At 44.4% G+C, this 19,444-nt stretch overlaps 1 protein-coding gene across 1 annotated transcript; it reads right to left on the bottom strand.

Annotated features, from left to right (window-relative positions):
* Positions 1-6,969: 6,969 nt before the first annotated feature.
* On the bottom strand, positions 6,970-18,788 carry ABHD4 (abhydrolase domain containing 4, N-acyl phospholipase B). The gene is made up of 7 exons (XM_066603943.1): positions 18,689-18,788; positions 15,627-15,715; positions 14,867-15,239; positions 13,364-13,518; positions 10,598-10,709; positions 10,329-10,515; positions 6,970-7,750 (listed from the first exon to the last, which is right to left on the bottom strand). The coding sequence occupies exons 1-7, from the start codon at positions 18,724-18,726 to the stop codon at positions 7,661-7,663; spliced, it is 1,044 nt and encodes a 347-aa protein (XP_066460040.1). The 5' UTR covers positions 18,727-18,788; the 3' UTR covers positions 6,970-7,660.
* Positions 18,789-19,444: the final 656 nt, after the last annotated feature.

Raw genomic sequence — 19,444 nt, 5'->3', positions numbered from 1 at the left:
TCAGGGAAGGGCTTCAAATGTAAGCCCTTCGCTGAAAATCAATCCAAAAACGTGTAAAAAAAAAAAAAAGTATACTCACCTCTCTGCAGCTGCCGAGGCTCAGCCGCGTCCAGCTGACACTTCTTCTGCTGAAAGGGCTGCCTCTGATTGGCTGAGCACTTTCACCAATCAGAGGCAGCTCTCAGCTATTGAATGACAGCTGAAAGCTGCCTCTGATTGGTCCCTGCGCTCAGCAAATCAGAGGCAGCACTCACCCATTCATGAATTCATAAAAATATATTTAAATACAAATATGTGATTTAGATGACATATTTCCTTTTATGATGTTCAATATCTTAAAAAAACATCACTTAACCATTTACAATCCATTTTCCCCCCCTCCATTCTCCCCAGCTCTAAATTATATGAATGCCCATTCGGCATTCTCCCTTCACCCTCCTGATCTTTGACAGACGAGATCAGGAGGGTGTCGGCAGTCACATTATCGCGGGGGGAATGATGCTCAAGTAATACTTCTGCATTCTCTCTTTACCCTCCTGATCTCGGCAATGACTGATAGCTGAGATCAGAAGGGTGCTGGTGATCACATGATCGCCAGGCAGAATGCAGAAGTAACACTTAGGCTGAACTAGATGGACATGGTCTCCCTTCAGCCTAACATACTATGTTACTATGTAAATGTGCTTTTCTTTCAGTGCTTCATTTGTTAACTTGACTGAAGAGGCCTGTGTGCTCTGAATATAATTTTTCTGGTTAGTCAATAAAGGTGTCATGTCTATAATACTGTGTCTTTAACATCACAGATTTTTGTGTCCAACATGGTACCACAATATATTTTACTGTACATCATAATCTGTCACTCCAAAATCATCATGACCACCACTAGAGGTCCTCGGAGTCCCATGAATCTTTCTATTGCTAGATGCAATTAAAAAGATCAGCCACAAGATGGCCTGTTGAGCATGTTCGTCATATCAAGAATCCAATGTAAATAATTCAGGAGCGGTAAAACATGTTATAGAGCAACATTCTGGCAATATTGACAGTTTTATTTACTATGGGATAGAGAAAGTAAGAAATAGAAGAAAATTAAATGCAGATCAGGAAACTGTCTTAAAGAGAGAGGGCTTCTGGATCTTGACATTGGACACTAGATTCCCGGCAGGCATGAATATAAAAAACTGATCTTTTATACATCTATGACGTATGATATTTTTGTTATATTGCTAAAGGATTTATTTATTAATATAAAATGGCATGATATTTACAAGTAATATGGATCCTAGTGAATAATAGAATGAATATTAATGTCAAGTAATGCATTATGATAAATTAATATTTTATATTACATTTAAATTATATTAAATAAGATTATGCCAATTGCAGGTTATATATATATATTGATAGTATATAGTATTTACTATATTCTAATGTATTTATTATTGTAATATTGATCAGATTAATTTTTATTGAGCGTATCATGATTTTCAGAAATACACAGTAAATAGGATGAGATATTTAAAATGTATAAATATTTCATATATACGAAGAGCGCATCACAATGTAATTGGGAGGGTTTATCTATTATCGGTAACTGTCTGAGAATCCATAAATTGATTGTTGATGAAATCCTATAGCAAGAAATATTTTAGTAAGACGTTTGAATAGCAACAAGTTGTAAATCAGGTACGTTCTGTCTGCATGGGGAGTTAATGCCATTGCGGCTCCTCTAATGAGAATAGATGATCTGGAAAGCCTATAACTCCAACATACTATAAGAGGTTATTCTTCAGGTGTTTTTTTTTAATCAGTTGTATTATATAAGGCAACAGGATGTGAGGCAAGAACGAGGTGAACAAGATTCTTTGGAATTGAAATCCGTTCTCTGTGTTTATCCTGAGATGTAAGCACTACTTTTTCAATAAAGCAAGAAAATACTTCACACATAAAGCTTGCTCACACGTTTTTATATATTCTTTAAAAGATTAACCCCTATGACTGGTGAAGGTTGTGCATTCAAATACTGAAGAGCATGGACGGTAGCAGCGAGGTGATATGCTTCTTCTTCACTTAATTGTCTCCCTTCAGCCTAACATACTATGTTACTATGTAAATGTGCTTTTCTTTCAGTGCTTCATTTGTTAACTTGCCTAAAGAAGAGGCCTGTGTGCTCTGAATATAATTGACACAATAAAGGTGTCACTAGAGATGAGCAAGCACGCTCGGACAAGGCAGTTCCTCGAGCGAGCATCGCTCTTCGAGTAACTGCATTCACATCCGAGCAGGCTCGGGGGGCGGCGGCGGCTGGGGGGGGGGAGTGAAAGAGAATGCAGTTACTCGAGAAGAGCAATGCTCGCTCGAGTAACTGCCTTATCTGAGCGTGCTCGCTCATCTCTAGGTGTCGGGTCTATAATACAATATATTTTCACTGTACATCATAATCTGTCACTCCAAAATCATCATGAACACCACTAGAGGTCCTCAGAGTCCCATGAATCTTTCTATTGCTAGATGCAATTAAAAAGATCAGCCAGAAGATGGCATTAAAGATGTCAGATATTAATTCTTACTGAATGACCTCAGACATTTAATTGAACCCATCTGGTTTCAAAGCTGCTGGTTTTATTGACCCCCCCCCCCCCCCTTAGGAATAAGCTTTGACCTATAAAGAGGAGTGTTTTAGTACCCTCAACTGCTATTTAAGTACTGTGTGCGGATAGTCTAGTGTGCCTTTTACACAGAAAGTCGTCTAAACGATTGCACAAGTGCTGACGTCATCGTCAAGGTCGTTAGCGCTCGTGCAGAGCATTTAGATATGCAGAGAACACCGCTAGATTGCCGGGTTCTTGCTAACATCTCACTCAGTGTTTCATCTTCTATGTGAAGAGCTGAGCGGGAAACCTTTACAAGGAACAAGATGACCACAATCCGGCAACGTTTTTTAAGCTGACTGAAAGTCATCGATAACAAATAGCAAGCAAACAATTTTTTTGCATTTACACTGGACGATTATCTCTGAATTTGTTTATTTGAGTGAATTTAGAGCGATAATCGTCCCATGTAAATGGCCAATGGGAGCGGGCTAAGGGACCGCAGTGGGCGTTACCCTACATACTCCGGGGAGGAAGGAGCGCATCAAGCCCAGGCTACCTTATCCACTCAAGTTCTGTCTGTGTCCAGTGTGGAGACAGGAATAACACTGGGGGTAAGTGTGTGGGGATGGGGGGGGGGGGGGGGAGTGAACTTCATCTTCCTTCCCCTACAGAGGTCAACCTCCATGTGTGCCGTCACGACTGGACAATGTGGAAACTAGGTTTTTACCGGAAGGCCCTTTAAACACAGGGAAAACCTGGTACATGCGGGACAAGGGCACACACCATTATAAGCAATACCAGCTATCATGGTCAGTTTGTATAGTTCTATAAAAATAAAAAAAAGAGCACTGCATAGAATTACAAGGACTTTATTAGAATACATATTAATAGAAAGTTAACAAAACTGTACAATGCACCATGAGAACTGCAGAAAAATGCAAAGTATTATTACAAATATGCAATACCAATGAGACATGTACTACAGATTGTACAAGGAGTAAAGAACACTTTACCACAGGCTTTTACTGCTATCACACACGTCAGTATTTATCAAATAGAGTAATATAAATTATTTTACTTAGAACCTGTTAAGTGCTTTCTTTCTCAGTGGTACAAGGTTTACACCTAATATATTATATAAATATTATAGTGGTTATCAGTGCTACAGCTCGGAAAGAATGCCTAGGGACAAAATATAGTAGTGAGCTAGTATCTGCCACAAGGGGGCAGCAATATTGCAAAAAAGTACACGTTTTGTAGGAAACTATTCTTGGGGTGGAGTCATACACAGCATTTAAAAAAAAAACTCAACTGTTTTTGTGGCAGTTTTTCATGCCGTTCTATCTTTAACCAAAACAAAATATGGACTTGAGAGGAATGGGGAATATAAGAGGAAGAACTTCTACTTCTTCCTACTGCTTCCACTTCTAGCTTTGACTCAATAAGAACTGCAGTGGTAGTTTAAAAAAAATGCGCCAAAATCACCCTTAGGCTTCCTTCACAATCTTTGTTTCATAGATTTCTTGATAAAGAGAAAAAGAAAAAAAAGTGCCCAACACAAAAATAAGTTTTTCTTTTTATAGAAGAATAAAATGCATGGCGTTTACAATCTCAAAGAAAAAAAAAGTGACGGAAACCTACGGCTTTGTTCTTTTGTGGCCAACATGTTTCTAGCTTTTAAGGTAAAAGAAAAAAAAATCATGACATTCAAGCATTTTATTACAAGCGCTCTTTCCATTGGTGCCGTCTGATCACAGATTTCTCCATAGGGAAAAATATCCAAAGAAACCTATGAGAAAAAGCTAGAAAAAAAATAAATAAAAATGTATAGGGCGTATCAAATTTCCCTATCGACTTAAAACCAACATCTGGATGCAGCGGTTTTTTTGCTGCAAAACAATGTGCCAAGAAATACCAGCGTCAAAACCGTAAAAAAAAGAAAGCGTTTTGAGAGAGAGAAAAAAGGAGCGAGGCAGATTGACATGCCGCACCAATTTATACACTAAGATTGCACTAAAGATGGCATTAACTGCGACAAATGTATAAAGAGGCACAAGGGCTCTTAACATATTTGACGCATCTTCAGGCTATCCATGCAGCCAATCTGAGATCTAGGCCAGCTACATTTCAGGCATAAGTTTAAGCTATTTATGCTAGTCTTTAGCACAAATTATAGGAAATCTGACATGCTGCGAGTGGTCCTACTGTAATGAAAGGTAGGGAAAAAAAGGATCGGACCAGCATAAAATAACAAAAAGTCACACATTTGGTGCCATGCACTAAAAACTGTTTAATAACCTTTTTGCTATGGTTGATAGCAGCCTACAGGTGAATTACTTCCGCTTGCTAATTCACTGCAAAGTTTGCGAGATACGTAACTGTAGAGAAACGTCACTTTGAGGTCCAAAAGACCATTGGACACCTGTAGAAGAGGGGTCTGCAGCGGTTGTGAAACTACAGCTCCTGCCATGCCATTATCTTGTATCAAGGGAACAAGTTGTGGTTAGAGATGAGCGAGCATACTCGCTAAGGGCAATTACTCGAGCGAGCATTGCCCTTAGCGAGTACCTGCCTGCTCGGAAGAAAAGATTCGGCTGCCGGCGCGGGGGAGCGGTGAGTTGCGGGAGTGAGCAGGAGGGAGGGGGGGGGGGGGGAGAGGGAAAGATACCCCCCCGCCGGCACCCGAATCTTTTCTTCCGAGCAGGCAGGTACTCGCTAAGGGCAATGCTCGCTCGAGTAATTTCCCTTAGCGAGTATGCTCACTCATCTCTAGTTGTGGGACATTCTGTAGTTGAAAAACCATCTTGGTAGGAAGAGTCCATAACACTTATTTAGGGGTTGAGTTATTCAAGGCACTCTGGGGACAGGCAATGTCCTCAGATGGCAAAAAGTGACTGGATCTGTGTACAGCAAAAGGGGTTACATTGTAGAGGTAGGTAGTCCAAAGGCTATGGCTGCGGGACATAAAACCAGTCATGTTACATCGGATGTTCTGCAGATCAATTAAATGACATATGAGTTTCAGTGCACACATGGGGGTAGACTTCTGAAACTGTCTAAAAAGTAAAACTGTCTTATTTGCCCCTAGCAAACAATCACTGCTCAGCTTTCATTTTACCAAATCAGAATATAAAAGTGAAAATTGTACTGTGATTACTAGCTAGGGACAACTAGGACAGATTCTTTTAGACAGTGTCATAAATCGCCCCCAAGTGTCTATAAATACAGTAATCTACACATCAGAAGCAGCCTAGGCCGCTGTATACATATCCATTCACAGAACTGACCATCTTGTACAGTCAAATCAATTATATTAAAAAGGGAACTTGTCAGCACGTCCATGCTACCTGAAACACGGGCAGCATGAACCCAGGACAGCTCTGCAAGTTGCACCCGTGTAGGTGTAATTCTGAAATGCTGCAGCGCTTCAGAATAAGCATGCTTTAGGCCTCATGTCCACAGGGAAAATCAGGCCCGCTATGGATTCTCCATGGAGAATCCGTAGCGGGTCCCTCCTGCCCCGCGGACATGAGGCATAAAAATAAGAATTAACTCACCTCTCGCCCGCTCCGGATCTTTCCTTCGCCGCGGCCGGATCTTTTTTCTTCGGCCTGGCGGATGCGCAGGGCACGTCGGTTGCGTGCCCCGCGCATGCGCCGGCCCGAAGAAAAAAGATCTGGCCGCGATGGAGAGAAGATGAAGCCGCGGTGAAGGGAAGATCCGGAGCAGGTGAGTCAATTCCGATTTTGGTCTCCCACGGATCCGGACGGCTTCCATAGGCTTCAAGCCGTCCCCGCGGGAGACCCGCACGAAAATGGAGCATGATCCAGATTTTTTTCATGCTCCATTTTTTTTTAAAATCACTTTTATTGACCATCCGCGGGTGGTCAATGCATCCCTATGGGGTGCGGATCCGCGGGCAGGAGAAGAGTTAAAATCCGCTGCGGATTTTAATTCTTCTTTTGCCCGTGGACATGAGGCCTTAAAGCCTGACTCAAGAATGGAGCTCTGAGTCAAAGGGCTTGGCTACGCCAGCTTCCCCCTTCCCGCAGCATACAGACTGGCTATACACAAGAGGGAAGAGAGACGTCAGCCCAAGTGGCATGGGTGGAAAGAACCCGGCACAGCCCACCACCGTGACTCGGAGCTCAATTCCCAAGTCAAACTTCAAAGTGCGTTCATTCTGAAATGATGTAGCGTTTTAGAATAAAAGATCCACGGGACGCTATGCATCTCTATCCCAGGCTCATGCTGCCTGAGGTTCGGGCAGTATGAACCTAGTGACTGGTTCCCTTTAAAAGAAACCAGTCAGGGCCCTTTTTGCAACTGGAAGGTCATGGAAGGAGTTTGATTTCAAGCAAGCTAAAGGCAAAGCTGGATGACAAATAACTGGTTTACTGAACGCATCAAAAGACAAAAACACTTGGCAAACTGACAATAAATGGCAGAATATTCATCCTTAACATTGATTCTTACACTTACTGATACCAAAAAAAGAGGTAGTTCAATCAACATCAGTGAACCCCTCCGGTTCGGAAACATCCTTTTGTATATACACATTACAAATCCTCAATTCAAGGGCTTAATGTAAGAGCCCTTAAGATCTGTGCTTCTTTCCGTAATCTAGGGCAGATTAGGACAACCGTGAAACTAAACTTCATTTTGCATCCGAAGTGCTGCTAAATATTGATGTCACCTTCCAATAAGTCAAACATTCTTCGCTGTGGATTTATACTGTGCCCTTCTATCAGTATGGACTCTGGGTCTATATTGTGCAGCAGTGAGGGTTCAGATTTCTAGTTAGCATGAGTTTTTTTTAAAAAGAGGAGCACCCAGTGCTCAAAAAAGCACTGAAGACACAGAGTGACAAGAGGCATAGAGGTTGGTGAATGTCACCAAAAATGGGTGCCAATGCTATGGAGGACATTAGTATGGCACTGTAAGAAAGCTATCAGACTCTCTTAAAAAATACCCAGCCCCAGGTAGTCCGGTCCGAGTAGAGGTTGCTTCGTCTTGAGCTTCAGAGGTTCCAGACTAGAACCATTTCGGTATGGCGTAGAGTCAATTCAATCCACTGCATCGCAAATCTCTTCAACCACAGCATTAAAGACTTTCGGCTGATCTGCATATACATGATGAGAAGCACCTTTGATGGCCTGAGAAGATATGATCAGATGTGAGCTAACAAGATATTTCAATATGGTCTCAAAAAACTATATTCAAATAATTTCACTTTTCATTACTGTAAACCATGTAGAAAGGACCTCAAGTTCCGCTACGGCTTTATTCAGACGTACGAGCAGCACCCAAGATTCTTGAGCACAACTTGCAGCAGACGGCACACAGTTCTCTGCCATTGTGCTGTTCAATCTGCATGGACAGTGTACATGGCATGTCCCATTCTCGACCATGAAAGGGATGAGAATAGGACTTGCGATTGTTTTACACGTACTATTGGTCCGTGTGGAGGAGAAAGATGGCTCAAGTGTATAGCTTCATAGCACACAGACCTATTGTAGCCTATCCATGAAATACACGGACATGTGAATAGGCCCTAAAAGGTGACTACAGACAGACGTTAAAACTCTACCATTTATCATTGAACCTAAATGTAATGGTGGATATTCACTTTAAAAACAGTTGTCAGCAATTTTATATTGGCAAAGCAGCTGACTGGACGATGAGGGTTTAGGGCAGTATTCTTCAACTCCAGTCCTCAGGGACCCCTAACAGGTCATGTTTTCAGGATATCTTATAGTAAAAGACCTGTGGCAATGTCTGAGGCACCGACAATAATTACATCACCTGTGCCATACTGAGGAGATCCTGAAAACATGACCTGTTGGGGGTCCCTGAGGACTGGAGTTGAGAAACACTGGTTTATAGGATATGCTTACCTTTCTGGATTCCTGTATAAGCAGCATGACTGATAATCAACTTGTAATCCTCTCCATAAAACAGTCCAGGAAGTGATCTCGAGGTGGGATCTGTAGCTCAAGTGGTCTGCCATTTGTCCAATGAGCGGCTCCACAGCTCTGACAGCTGTAGTGGTCTCCTGGATAGATGCTACAGCTATCAGAGCTGTGGAGCAGAGAGAACTTGAGCTAGAGGTCCTACCTCCAGGACACTTCTCAGACCAATGTGCACAGTCCTACTGCTGGGTCAGGAACGCTATCTTTTCTTCTTAGGGAGAGAAGAGAGAAGGTGAGTGAGGAGACTAAGGGTGGACACTCACTAGCGATATTTTCTCTCTTGCGCTGCGAGAGCACGAGAAAACTCTCGCCTCGCAGCGCAAGAAAGACGCCGGTATAGAACCGGCATATCGCTAGTGGTTTCAATGGGGCCAGCGGCAGCAGCACTAGCCCCATTGAAAACATAGGGCGAATGCCACGGACTTCTGCCACAGCTGTGACAGGAGTTTCCTTCATCCCTGAGGGGACCGCGGGGGATGAAGGAATCCTCTGCCACAGCTGTGACAGAAGTCCGCGGCATTCTATCCCATTGCTGCCGATCCCATTGAAAGCACTGCTTTGGCAAGCCCCACAGTAAGATTATCAGGGAAGGGCTTGAAATATAAGCCCTTCCCCGATAATCTGCAAAAAGCGTGTAAAAAAAAATAATTTTTTCTTCTAAATCGCTCACCTCTCCGGCGCTCAGACGCGTCCTCCTGGTGGCTCCCCTGCACTGCTATTAAGCTCTTTCAGCAGTAAGATATAGCTATTCATGAATAAATAGCTAAGGGCAGTGTGTCATTGGCTGAGCGCTCAGCCAATAGCTAAGCAGCAGCTGCTATTGGCTGAGCCCTCATCCAATCAGCACAGCCCTTTCAGGAGGCGGGGATTTTTAAATCCCCGACTGCTGAAAGAGCTTCATAGCAGTGCAGGGGAGCCACCAGGAGGACGCGTCTGAGCGCCGGAGAGGTGAGTAATTTTTTTTCTAATTTTTATTTTTTTATTTTTTTTTTACACTCTTTGCAGATTATCGGGGAAAGGCTTATATTTCAAGCCCTTACCCGATAATCTTACTGCGGGGCTTGGCAGAAACCATTGCTTTCAATGGGATCGGCACTGCATTGAAAGCAATGGGATAGAATGCCGGGGACTTCTGTCACAGATGTGACAGCTGTGGCAGAGGATTCCTTCATTCCCACGGTCCCCTCGGGGATGAAGGAAACGCCTGCCACAGCTGTCACAGCTGTGGCAGAAGCCCCCAGCATTCTGCTTCTCTTTTCAATGGGGCTAGCGCTGCTGCCGCTGGCGCTATTGAAAAGACTGGCGATATGCCGGCGTCATGCCGATATCCCGGCGTGATGCTGGCTTTTTTCCTCGCACTGCGATGCAAAACTTTAACTTTAGTCTCGCAGCGCAGTGGAGAAAAAAACGCCAGTGGGTGTCCACCCTTATAAGGGCATTCATACTCCTCTGGGTAATACGCAAATAAGGGAGATGGAACAATATCTCTGCAGCGCCACCTATTGGATGGCAGCATTCTTGCAAGTCAATGTTAGACTCTTTATACAAAGTCTTATATCCTACTGCCGATACAGGCATCCAGAAGGGTAACTATAGTTCCCTAACCCAACGTAGCATAGTCTGTTTTGCAGATGCCGATCACTGAAAGCAGCGATTATGTTAATTATTAACCCAGTGTGACGTCATCACTCTGAAAAGCTAGCCAAACCAGTATTAGAAATACGCCAAAAGGTGCATATTTCATCAGTTAAGTAACACTTACCAAAGTGTTCACGTAGGAGTCAGGTCGGAGCAGTTTGGCGTTTTCACCAGTATTTCGATCAATCCAGGTCTCCGCTCCATAGACAAATGTGATAGGAAGGTCTTTTGGAATTAAATGAAGACGGGACATCATTGGACGCTTAGCCCAGCCAAACTTCTCCATCATGGCTTTAAAGGCGCTTTCACCACTATTAAAACACAAAGGCATGAGATGAACAGGAAATAAAATAAGCAGCAAGATAAAACACAACACATTTGTGACTACCTTACCTTGGAGATTGGGCATTGCAGTGGTAAATATATTCCATAATAGTGTCATCGTCAAAGAACTCTTCAAATTTCCTCTTCAAATCTGGACGAAACCTCTGCACCAGCCTGGGACCTGATGAGCCACAGTTATACACAAGTTATTGCAGGGTCAAAAAACTGCAGATTGAGGGAGAGAAAAATCCCTCTTTGTGAATGTAAGAGGTCAAGAATGCACCAAAGAGCACCTGTGACACATTCAGACTTTATTCACACAAGCATATATATGCAGCCATTAACCCGCGTAAATACGCCGGGCCATCGGAATTAACGCTTTGAATCCAATGCATTCTATCTAATTGCTGGCGTATTTACACAGGTTAATGGCTGCGTATATACACTAGTGTGAAGGAGCCCCCGAAGAGATGTCGGAAGGAATCTCCTCTACTGGAACCAGTTTCTGTATATGAAGAGTTTAATTGCATAGACTATTCAACTTTAAAGGGAATCTCCAGCATGCTGTATAAACTGCAGGCAAGATGTTAGAGCCGGAGGAGCCGTTAGAGTAATGTATAGTTTTATGGGGAAAGATTCAGTATTTATTCATTTACATCTCTGCACATTCTGAGTTGAATAGACCAATATGTGTTCCCCATCAGGGATTAGTAGGAGTGAGAGGAACATGGCTCAAGGCGCAACGACTCCAAAAGATGGTGATCTTGGTACCTTTGTTCTGCTGGTTTTACTCCTTAAAAATCTTCACATCTTACCATCCTCACCATTTTTTTGGGTCGTTGCGCCTTGAGCCATTTTTCTCACTGCTAGTGTGTACTTCTTGACCCGTCTTGTACAAGTATTTATCTGGCCGGTAGCACCTCCTACGTACACTTGTATCACTAGTCATCAACAAACTTTATACATCTGGCCACGGAATAGCTCCACCACTTTCCTTTCACCCCATCACTGATTGGCCACACTCTGTGTGACTATACATACAGGGCAGCTGTCAATCACTGATAGCTCCGCCCATTGGACTATTCAGCTCAGAATGTGCAGAGATGTAAATGAATTAAAAGTTATACTGAGTCTTTCCCCATAAATATATATCAATTTGCTCAGCTTCCCCTACTCTGACATCATGCCTGCAGTTTATATAGTTTGTTTGAGCTGACAGGTTCCCTTTAAATAGGTTTTCATCCATGGGTAGAAATTATGCCAAAGTTTACTTATCAGTGGAATTTTATGGATGTGATGCCTGTAGTCACTAGAAGGAAATGGTTACAGTGCTTGTAGAATGCAGTGTTCACTTGGCCTACCATCTGTCGTACATGTCATGTCCTACAGATCTCTGTACAGCACCGCTCCCAACTAGATGACCCTATCTTCTAGGGATCTCTTAGCGGTTAAACACCCACTGATCATAAAGTTCTAGCACGTACCAGTGATATGTCACAACTTAATAGTCAATGGCTGCTATAAAGTATTTCAGAAGCATAAAAGTTCATATATGGAGTTTTCTTGGAAAATTTTTAGAGTGAATTTTCCATTTCACGCATCTGAATGGGGCAGTTTCTGAAGCAGGTCCATGAATTACCACATAAACCATTCAGTTTAATGGGACAGTCACAGGAATTTCTGTACAAATCCCACACCTGCAAGTTGTAAAAATGTGCATCAACGAGGTGCACGATTTGGTTTCCTTACTATGTACTGAAGATGTGCGGATTCTCCTTACAGTTAATAAGGAAACTTAAGGGCAATGCTCTCTGGGAAAGAAACAAAATTGCTGTCATCCAAAAGGAAGACAAGTATCTAGCGCCTCCTATAGGCGCTTAACACTGTACGTTAACATTAGACCCGTTAATCCACTTAGGGCCAAGTGCTGTAAATATAAACCACCTGGACCTGGGATTTAATCCCCATTGATAGTAAAACTACAGCACAGGAGTACAGTTCCTAAAATTTTGCAGAGCAAGCCGGGTGCTCGGCTGTCAGAAATAGCAAGGACCGGATGGAAAAGACAGAAGCGCTTTTTAACCACTTCTGTCTTCTTTCGCAGGCTGCAGAAGAAGTTTGAAAGAGAAGCAGTGCCGATTCCTCTATGGGACCAGGTGATCACATGATAGTCCCTTCCACCTCCTCAGCATGGCAGAGCTGCTAAGTCTCAGTGGACCCAGATCAGCCCTGCCAGTGACTACTGGGGTATGCTTTCCCTTATAACTGGGGCTTCTATTGATGACACCGTTGCAGTGAAAAACTGCACAGTTGAAAAATCAAAAACTGAAACAAAAATGACATTGTGAAATTTCCCAGAGATCATCTATACCTTCATGGGTAACATAAATGTTGGGGGAAAAAAACAGATACGAAAGTAAAAAGAGGAAGTTACAGAATATATACGAGCCTATGACTCATCACTCAGGTCAACCTAAACCATCGCCATATCCTGCCTGTAATCAAAGGCAATACAAAATTATATGTCAAAATGTCCAAAACGAAACGAGCCATTCCTGTTCTTTATATTTATTAAAGTTAGTAAATTTACGCTGAAATAAAGAAAAAAAAATAAATTTAACTTTGTACACATTACCCCTAATTAAACAAACAAACAAAAAAAAACCACAACATAAAAACCATCACAAGCGTAAAACTGCTGAATAGTGTCTGGTCCTTTAGGACCGAAACACTCTGGTGCCATAAAACGTAACTTGGGTTATCAGCGCTGCCCTGGTCTGCACACGCAGGGTTCAGATCTGTTCTGTAATCAGAGAGATATTGACGGGCACTCACCCCAAGGTCCTGCTGCTCTGACAACTGCCAAAGGGTTGGATCGCCCAAAAACTGCTGCCACAGCTTTAACCCAGGTTGGGGGAGAGCGCATTTCACTGGGGTCTGTAGGCGGAGCGGGAAAGCCCCAGGGATCGACAAGAACCAGATGCTTCACTCTGAGGAAGAAAACAAATAGGATCGCTAAACACTGAAGACAAAGATCTTAGCAACCATGACAAGTGGTGTCCATCATAGTATCAGTATGGGGGACAGAACAAGCCACTCACTGCAGCGTAAACCAATCAGTCAAGCAGGAGATAAACCTTCTGAAGGACTTACAAAGGCTTCGGAATCTTAGGCTAAGTTCACATCTGCGTTTCCTTTTCTTTTTTGTTCCATCATAGGAACTAAAACAGAAATGACAGCAGTGCAGAACGCATCACATGGTGCCCCCCGACTGACTAGAATGGGCCCATCTAGGAGAAGCACGTAAAAAAACAACCCCATTAGTTTGAAGACCAACCGATGTGTCGGTGGAAACGCGTCATCTGTAAGCCTGATGCTTTTAAAGAAAGTATTTTTCACACGTTGGAGCCGACACTTTGCTTTACTGCTTGCTCATAAATACTGGATGGACCGCCGGCGTGACTAGTGCTCCGTGTGTTTCTATGCTGGTGAACGTGGCTTCTCCGTTGAGGAGGTGGGCGCTTGTTTTTATGAGTAACATGTATTCTCCTGAGCACATGTAGATAAAGGCTTTATGTTTAGTATCCCTTTAACCCCTTAGTGACCGACCCATCGTGTTTTTACATCCTGTTTTGCCAGGCTATGTATGAAGAGAGATCGCACTGCGATCTCCCTCCATACATTGCAGCTGACTTACAGCAGACACCAACAGCTCTGATAAGCTGCACAGCTTATCAGAGCTGTTAACCCTTTAAATGTCAATTCTTACAGTGGCATTTAAAGATGTTCGGGGGTCCCATACGACCCTCCTGTGATGAGATCACAGGGAGGCATATATCTATATTACACTCAAGTTTGGCACTATGGAGCAATTCCAGCAACCTCATTGGCTCTGATTCACAGTTCTATCAACCTGATTGGTTGTTTGGCTTGTCTGATTCAACCTCATTAGTTGTTTGGGTTCCCTGATTCAACCTGATTGGTTGTTAGTGCTGAACTTGAGTGTAATATAGATATATGCCAGAGGGAGCCATGTGGGTGTCATGACAGAATGCTGGGGTGGCTTGATAGAATGCCTGCCCGATCGCAGAATGCCTGCCCGATCGCAGGATGATGTAATGCTATGGCAATTACATTATGAAAAGGAAAATGAAAAAAAAAAATACTTCCGTCACTAAGGGGTTAAACAAGGGCGGATTTCATTGACAGGCTGTACCCAGTATGAGCAATATGTACAAATATCAGCTGTAGAAAACCTACGCACTTATCAATTTTCCATTTAGCTCATTGACATGGGTGTGTTGTAGTTCATCGCAGGTGACAAGGAGTTACTCTCACCTTTCAGGGTATTTAATGGAATAGGACGTCGCTAGGAATCCCCCTAAACTGTGGCCTAGAAGAATCATGTCCCCGATTCCCATTTCCTCTCTCCATTGCTCAATGGATGAAACAAATTGCTCTTCTGCTCCTTCAGGATCACTGGGGAAGGAGGGTCGAGAGCTGCGTCCAAATCCCAACAGATCGATGGCATGAAGGGTTCGTCGAGTACTCAGATGGTCTACATTCTGGATCCAGAGCCCCACTCCTCCTCCAAATCCATGAACCATCACTAGCGGAGTCTTATCACAGAGCTCCGGGCTCACTGTCAGAGTCCAGATCTTATTCTGATCAGGCAGAGAGATATAGCGGGCAGAAAATCTGTTCCGGATACCTTGAGAAGTGAGAATATGCACATGAATTAGTAATGCGCGGAATACAGGAGAAACAAAAAGGTTAAAAGCTAATTTTGTACAGAATAGGTTAAATGGGTTATCCAGGAGTAAAGAAACATGGCTGCCTTCTTCCTGAATCTGCACCACGTCTGTCCATGAGGTCTGTATGCTACTGCAGCTTGGCCCCTCCGAGCCACAATACTGACGTTTTAGAACAAAAGTAGCCATGTTTTTTGCCAATCTCGGACAACCCCTTTAAACATACAAATTGTTAACTTGTTTTTAATTGAGACAATCACTCGTTAGTGGGTTTCCCAATCACAGAAAGCAGTGGAAGCAAATACCCCTCCAGAGGTCATAATGAGATCTACAGACAGATTCCTTACATTGCAGAATCCTGGTCTCGACAGCTTTTAGTTGAGACATGGATGTTGGGCACCAAGACGGGATCCAGCCAGCTAACCAACTCTGAGAACTGCACCAAAGAAAAAAAGAGGAAAAGAAGAAACTGTTGAAATATTTGTTTCACCGAATCAGATCAAGCCATTTACTTCTATGTGATCCATATCATACTGTTACTGTATACATTTCTGACTGGTGACATATTCCAAGTGCCATCACAACACTGGATGAATACTTCATCTCCCACTTCCTCTCTCAATATGTCCCTCTGTAAGGTGATCAAGAAAATAATATAGCTTTTGCTAGTTATTAAATGATAATATATGGAAAGTTTAAAGGGATTTTCCATGGAAAATACCATTGATAACCTATCCGGTCAGTGCCGCAATAACACAGATGTCTGAGTGAAAGTTTTCGCTCCAACCTCTGTGTAGTGGCCAGCACTTGTAACTGCAGGTACAGCTCTCATTGAAATCAACGGGAGCCGTGCCTGCAGTTACAAGCGCCAGCCACTGCACGGAGGTTGGCACGGAGGCGTCCGCTCCAAAAACACAGATGTCTGAGCAGAAGTCTCTGCGCCAACCTCCTTAGCGGTCAGCGCTTGTAACTGCAGGCACGGCTTGATTTCAAGGGGAGTCATGCGTGCCATTACAAGCGCCAGCCACAACACGGGGGTCAGTGTTGAGTCTTTCGCTCCGACCTCTGTGTTCTTGCAGCACTGACAGCATCCGCCCGCTCAGCTGATCGGTCAGGGTCCTGAGCGACAGACCCAGACCGATCAATAGTATTTACCTGGAAAACCCCTTTAAGGCTGGATGCACACTTACCGTGTGTGTGCATTAGTCGTGCCCGAGAGGTGCAGGCCGTCCAGTAGTCGGACGGCCTGCCCATTGACATGCATTCGCATGTCCTAATTTTTAGCCATAATAGAAGCAAGAATGGGATGTGCAGCGAGTCCGCGTAAAAAATGGCTGGCAGTGAATTAACACGAAGAGCACACGGATGGAAATACACTGGCGTGCAGAGGCCTTGGACATCTGGAGTTCCGTATACTGGTTCGACATTTGGCCTTGGACTCATCCTACAAAGCCCCATGTCAGCTACAACTGAATGTCCTTCATGTAATCTTAATGGAAACAACTGCTTAGCCAGAGAAACGCTCCTTCTCCTATGTACATAATTCAAGGTCGTGTGACCCACATACGTCGGCGTCTAATGCTACCCGAAACAGTCCAACGTGACTAATGGTACCGTTAATTATATTAATTCACAAAATAACGAGATAGTAGCGGGATTATTTGCTGGGGTGCAGCAGCAGATCAACCAACATCAAGAAATAAAACTGGCTACGGCCAGCAATATGCAGAACGAGGACAAACCAACTAGTATGGAATGAACGGCATTGCTACATACAAGCAAGCAGGTTTTACTTGCTAGATCATCCCGGTCTGCATTCTGCTCCTTGAAGACTGTAATCAGGTAAAATAGTCAACTAGTAATGAATAATGGGGCATGAGTCACTTTATTGGAGACCCATATTGAGCCTGGGGTCACATGACCTCATCCTCACATTATTGCTGAGTCCCCCCTGTGCTGCCAGTACTACAGTGTCATGTAGCCTCCCTCCTGCACTGCGGTCCCCCTCCTGAGTCCACCGGCCAACACTCACTATAACTTATCACCCCTCCGACAAACTATCTGCGCTGGTCATAAGAACGGGTCCAGTAGCCATCGTTGTATGCCTTACTCTGAGCGCCTCTACTCTTCCTTGCTAACTTACGGACGGCTATCAGTTACCCAGGCGTGTGGGATGATTATAATGCTCAGCGTTAGCGCTGACGGATGCGGACTCATGACCTGAATTACACAAAACTCCTCCTTGGAGGGGCGGTCTGGGTGGCGGTAGGTTTTCACGTAGCGGAAACGCTGCAGATTTTTCACAGTAGAAACTTCCATGACAAGTTCTGCATCCCAAGTAGTCGGTGTGGATTTTGCTTTGCATGCACAGACGATTCCATATGATACCACGATCGCCTCAGACATCTTTACGTTATCGACGCTTCCTCTACCGGGCGCCCCCTAGTGAGGGCAGGGCCACTGGTGAGGTGATGTTGCCATTGCATCACCTGAGTGGCAATGTGTTTGGTGAAGGAAGCGCCGGCAGCGCAGAGACTGCGAATGTGACGGGGAGCGCGGAATCTTCTGAAATCGCAAAAATAGAGTATGTTGCACATTTTCCAGAGCATGCCATGGACAGCATATGCTGCGGATCCGTGGTGCAGATGCCCACCGCGAATTCTGCAGCAAACATTCGCCCGCGTGCAGGCAGCCTATAGCAACCCTTAGGCCGGTCTCACACGAACAGACTGGATTCCGCATGCAGGAGCCCTCCAATGGACGTGCGCCGTACAGATTTTTCTTTCAAACCTTTCTTTTCCACACCGTCGCTAGGCGATGACACGGGTACCCGCAGCCAATCTGCAATGTCAATGGAAGCCGTCCGCGAGGAATCCGCACAAGAATAGGACATGTTGTGATTTTATGTCCATGGGAGGAAATCGCAATCGCTGCCATGTGACCGGACATGCGAATGCTCTATTGTTGTTTATGGATGCAGAATACCGCAGACCGTCCGCGATGATCCAGCTGTGACCGGCCTTGGGGGTTTAAAAACAACAAACAGAAAGCTGTCCATTAAGTTTCCGCTTTCTGTCTGTAACCGATCGGAATGGAAACAGGAAGGAAAGCTTTCCATCCGCCGTTTTTAAAAAACACACAAGATATCAGCGTATCCCAGCTGGCAAACACTCATCCTGCCGTACTGCATAAAACACTCCCCGCCCCAGAACATAAATAACCCGGTCACCCTATAGTGGCACTACAAGTCCCAGTGCAACAGGAGTCCCTCTAGTGCATGCTGGGAGTTGTAGTTTCATAGAAGCAGCAGGCAACAATCCACCTGTAGCTGCTCACACATCTATAATAGCCCGAGTAATGCTGCCCGCCGTGTATAAGGCCTAGTCTATAGTCAGTAACGGGGACTCACTGCTCCTCCACCTCCTCGGCCATCACAAGTCCTGGCATCACACAGAAGAGCAACCAGCTGATTCACAACGGGACGAGAGCGGCAGGCTGACTGAGGCCACGAGGCGGGGCCAGAGGACTCATAGGGCTAGAGGGCGGGGTCTGCAGGAGAAATATAAAGAGAGGGCGGGGTAATAGGCGGGGTTATTAGTGTGTGGGGCGTGTCCGGAGTCTGCACCGCCCGCACTGGAGGACGTGTATTCTAATGAAGGGGTGGGCGGGATGTACCACCGCCTGAGGAGTGCGGGGGAGGAGGATGTTACACAACCACTGTGTGTATTGTTTCTGCGCCTTACGTCATTCTCTCCCATCAAACCTGCAGAGTCACGGTGAGGAGGAAGCTGTGCCCTGCTGCCAGCGGCATAGAACAGATGACCCTGATAATCCTCAGGAGACACAAGGCACCTGCAGGACGGGTTCTACCAACCTCTACAGTGTATAATGGGAGCTGCTGATGTAAACCTCTAGGGTATAAGCTGATCCTTGCAGGTAGTCCAGGTGATTCCGAGTCTGTGAACAGTGCTCACCGCCTGGTATACAGTGATGAGAGCCTTCCCAGTGATGCCATGCCTTCCCACAGGCGCCGGATAAATCACTATTGGCTCATGGTTTACACATGCTAGTGATACACTAATCCAGCAACTTGACTGTGGAATTAAAATCCAAAATGTCTTTATTCCGTATACAAAAAACATGAAAAAATAGTGCAGCTGTGTTC

Source organism: Eleutherodactylus coqui, chromosome 5 (genome assembly GCF_035609145.1).
Source record: "Eleutherodactylus coqui strain aEleCoq1 chromosome 5, aEleCoq1.hap1, whole genome shotgun sequence".
NCBI classification, from domain to species: Eukaryota; Metazoa; Chordata; class Amphibia; order Anura; family Eleutherodactylidae; genus Eleutherodactylus; species Eleutherodactylus coqui.
Note: the sequence above shows the minus strand (reverse complement) of the source record. Positions and strands in the feature narration are given on the sequence as shown.

Coding starts and splice junctions, on each gene's coding strand:
- ABHD4 (XM_066603943.1), bottom strand. CDS start 18,726: ATGCCAGGACTTGTGATGGCCGAGGAGGTGGAGGAGCA. Junction 10,516..10,597: donor TGCAATGCCCAATCTCCAAG/GTAAGGTAGTCA, acceptor GTGTTTTAATAG/TGGTGAAAGCGCCTTTAAAG. Junction 7,751..10,328: donor ACTCCTACGTGAACACTTTG/GTAAGTGTTACT, acceptor ATATCTTCTCAG/GCCATCAAAGGTGCTTCTCA.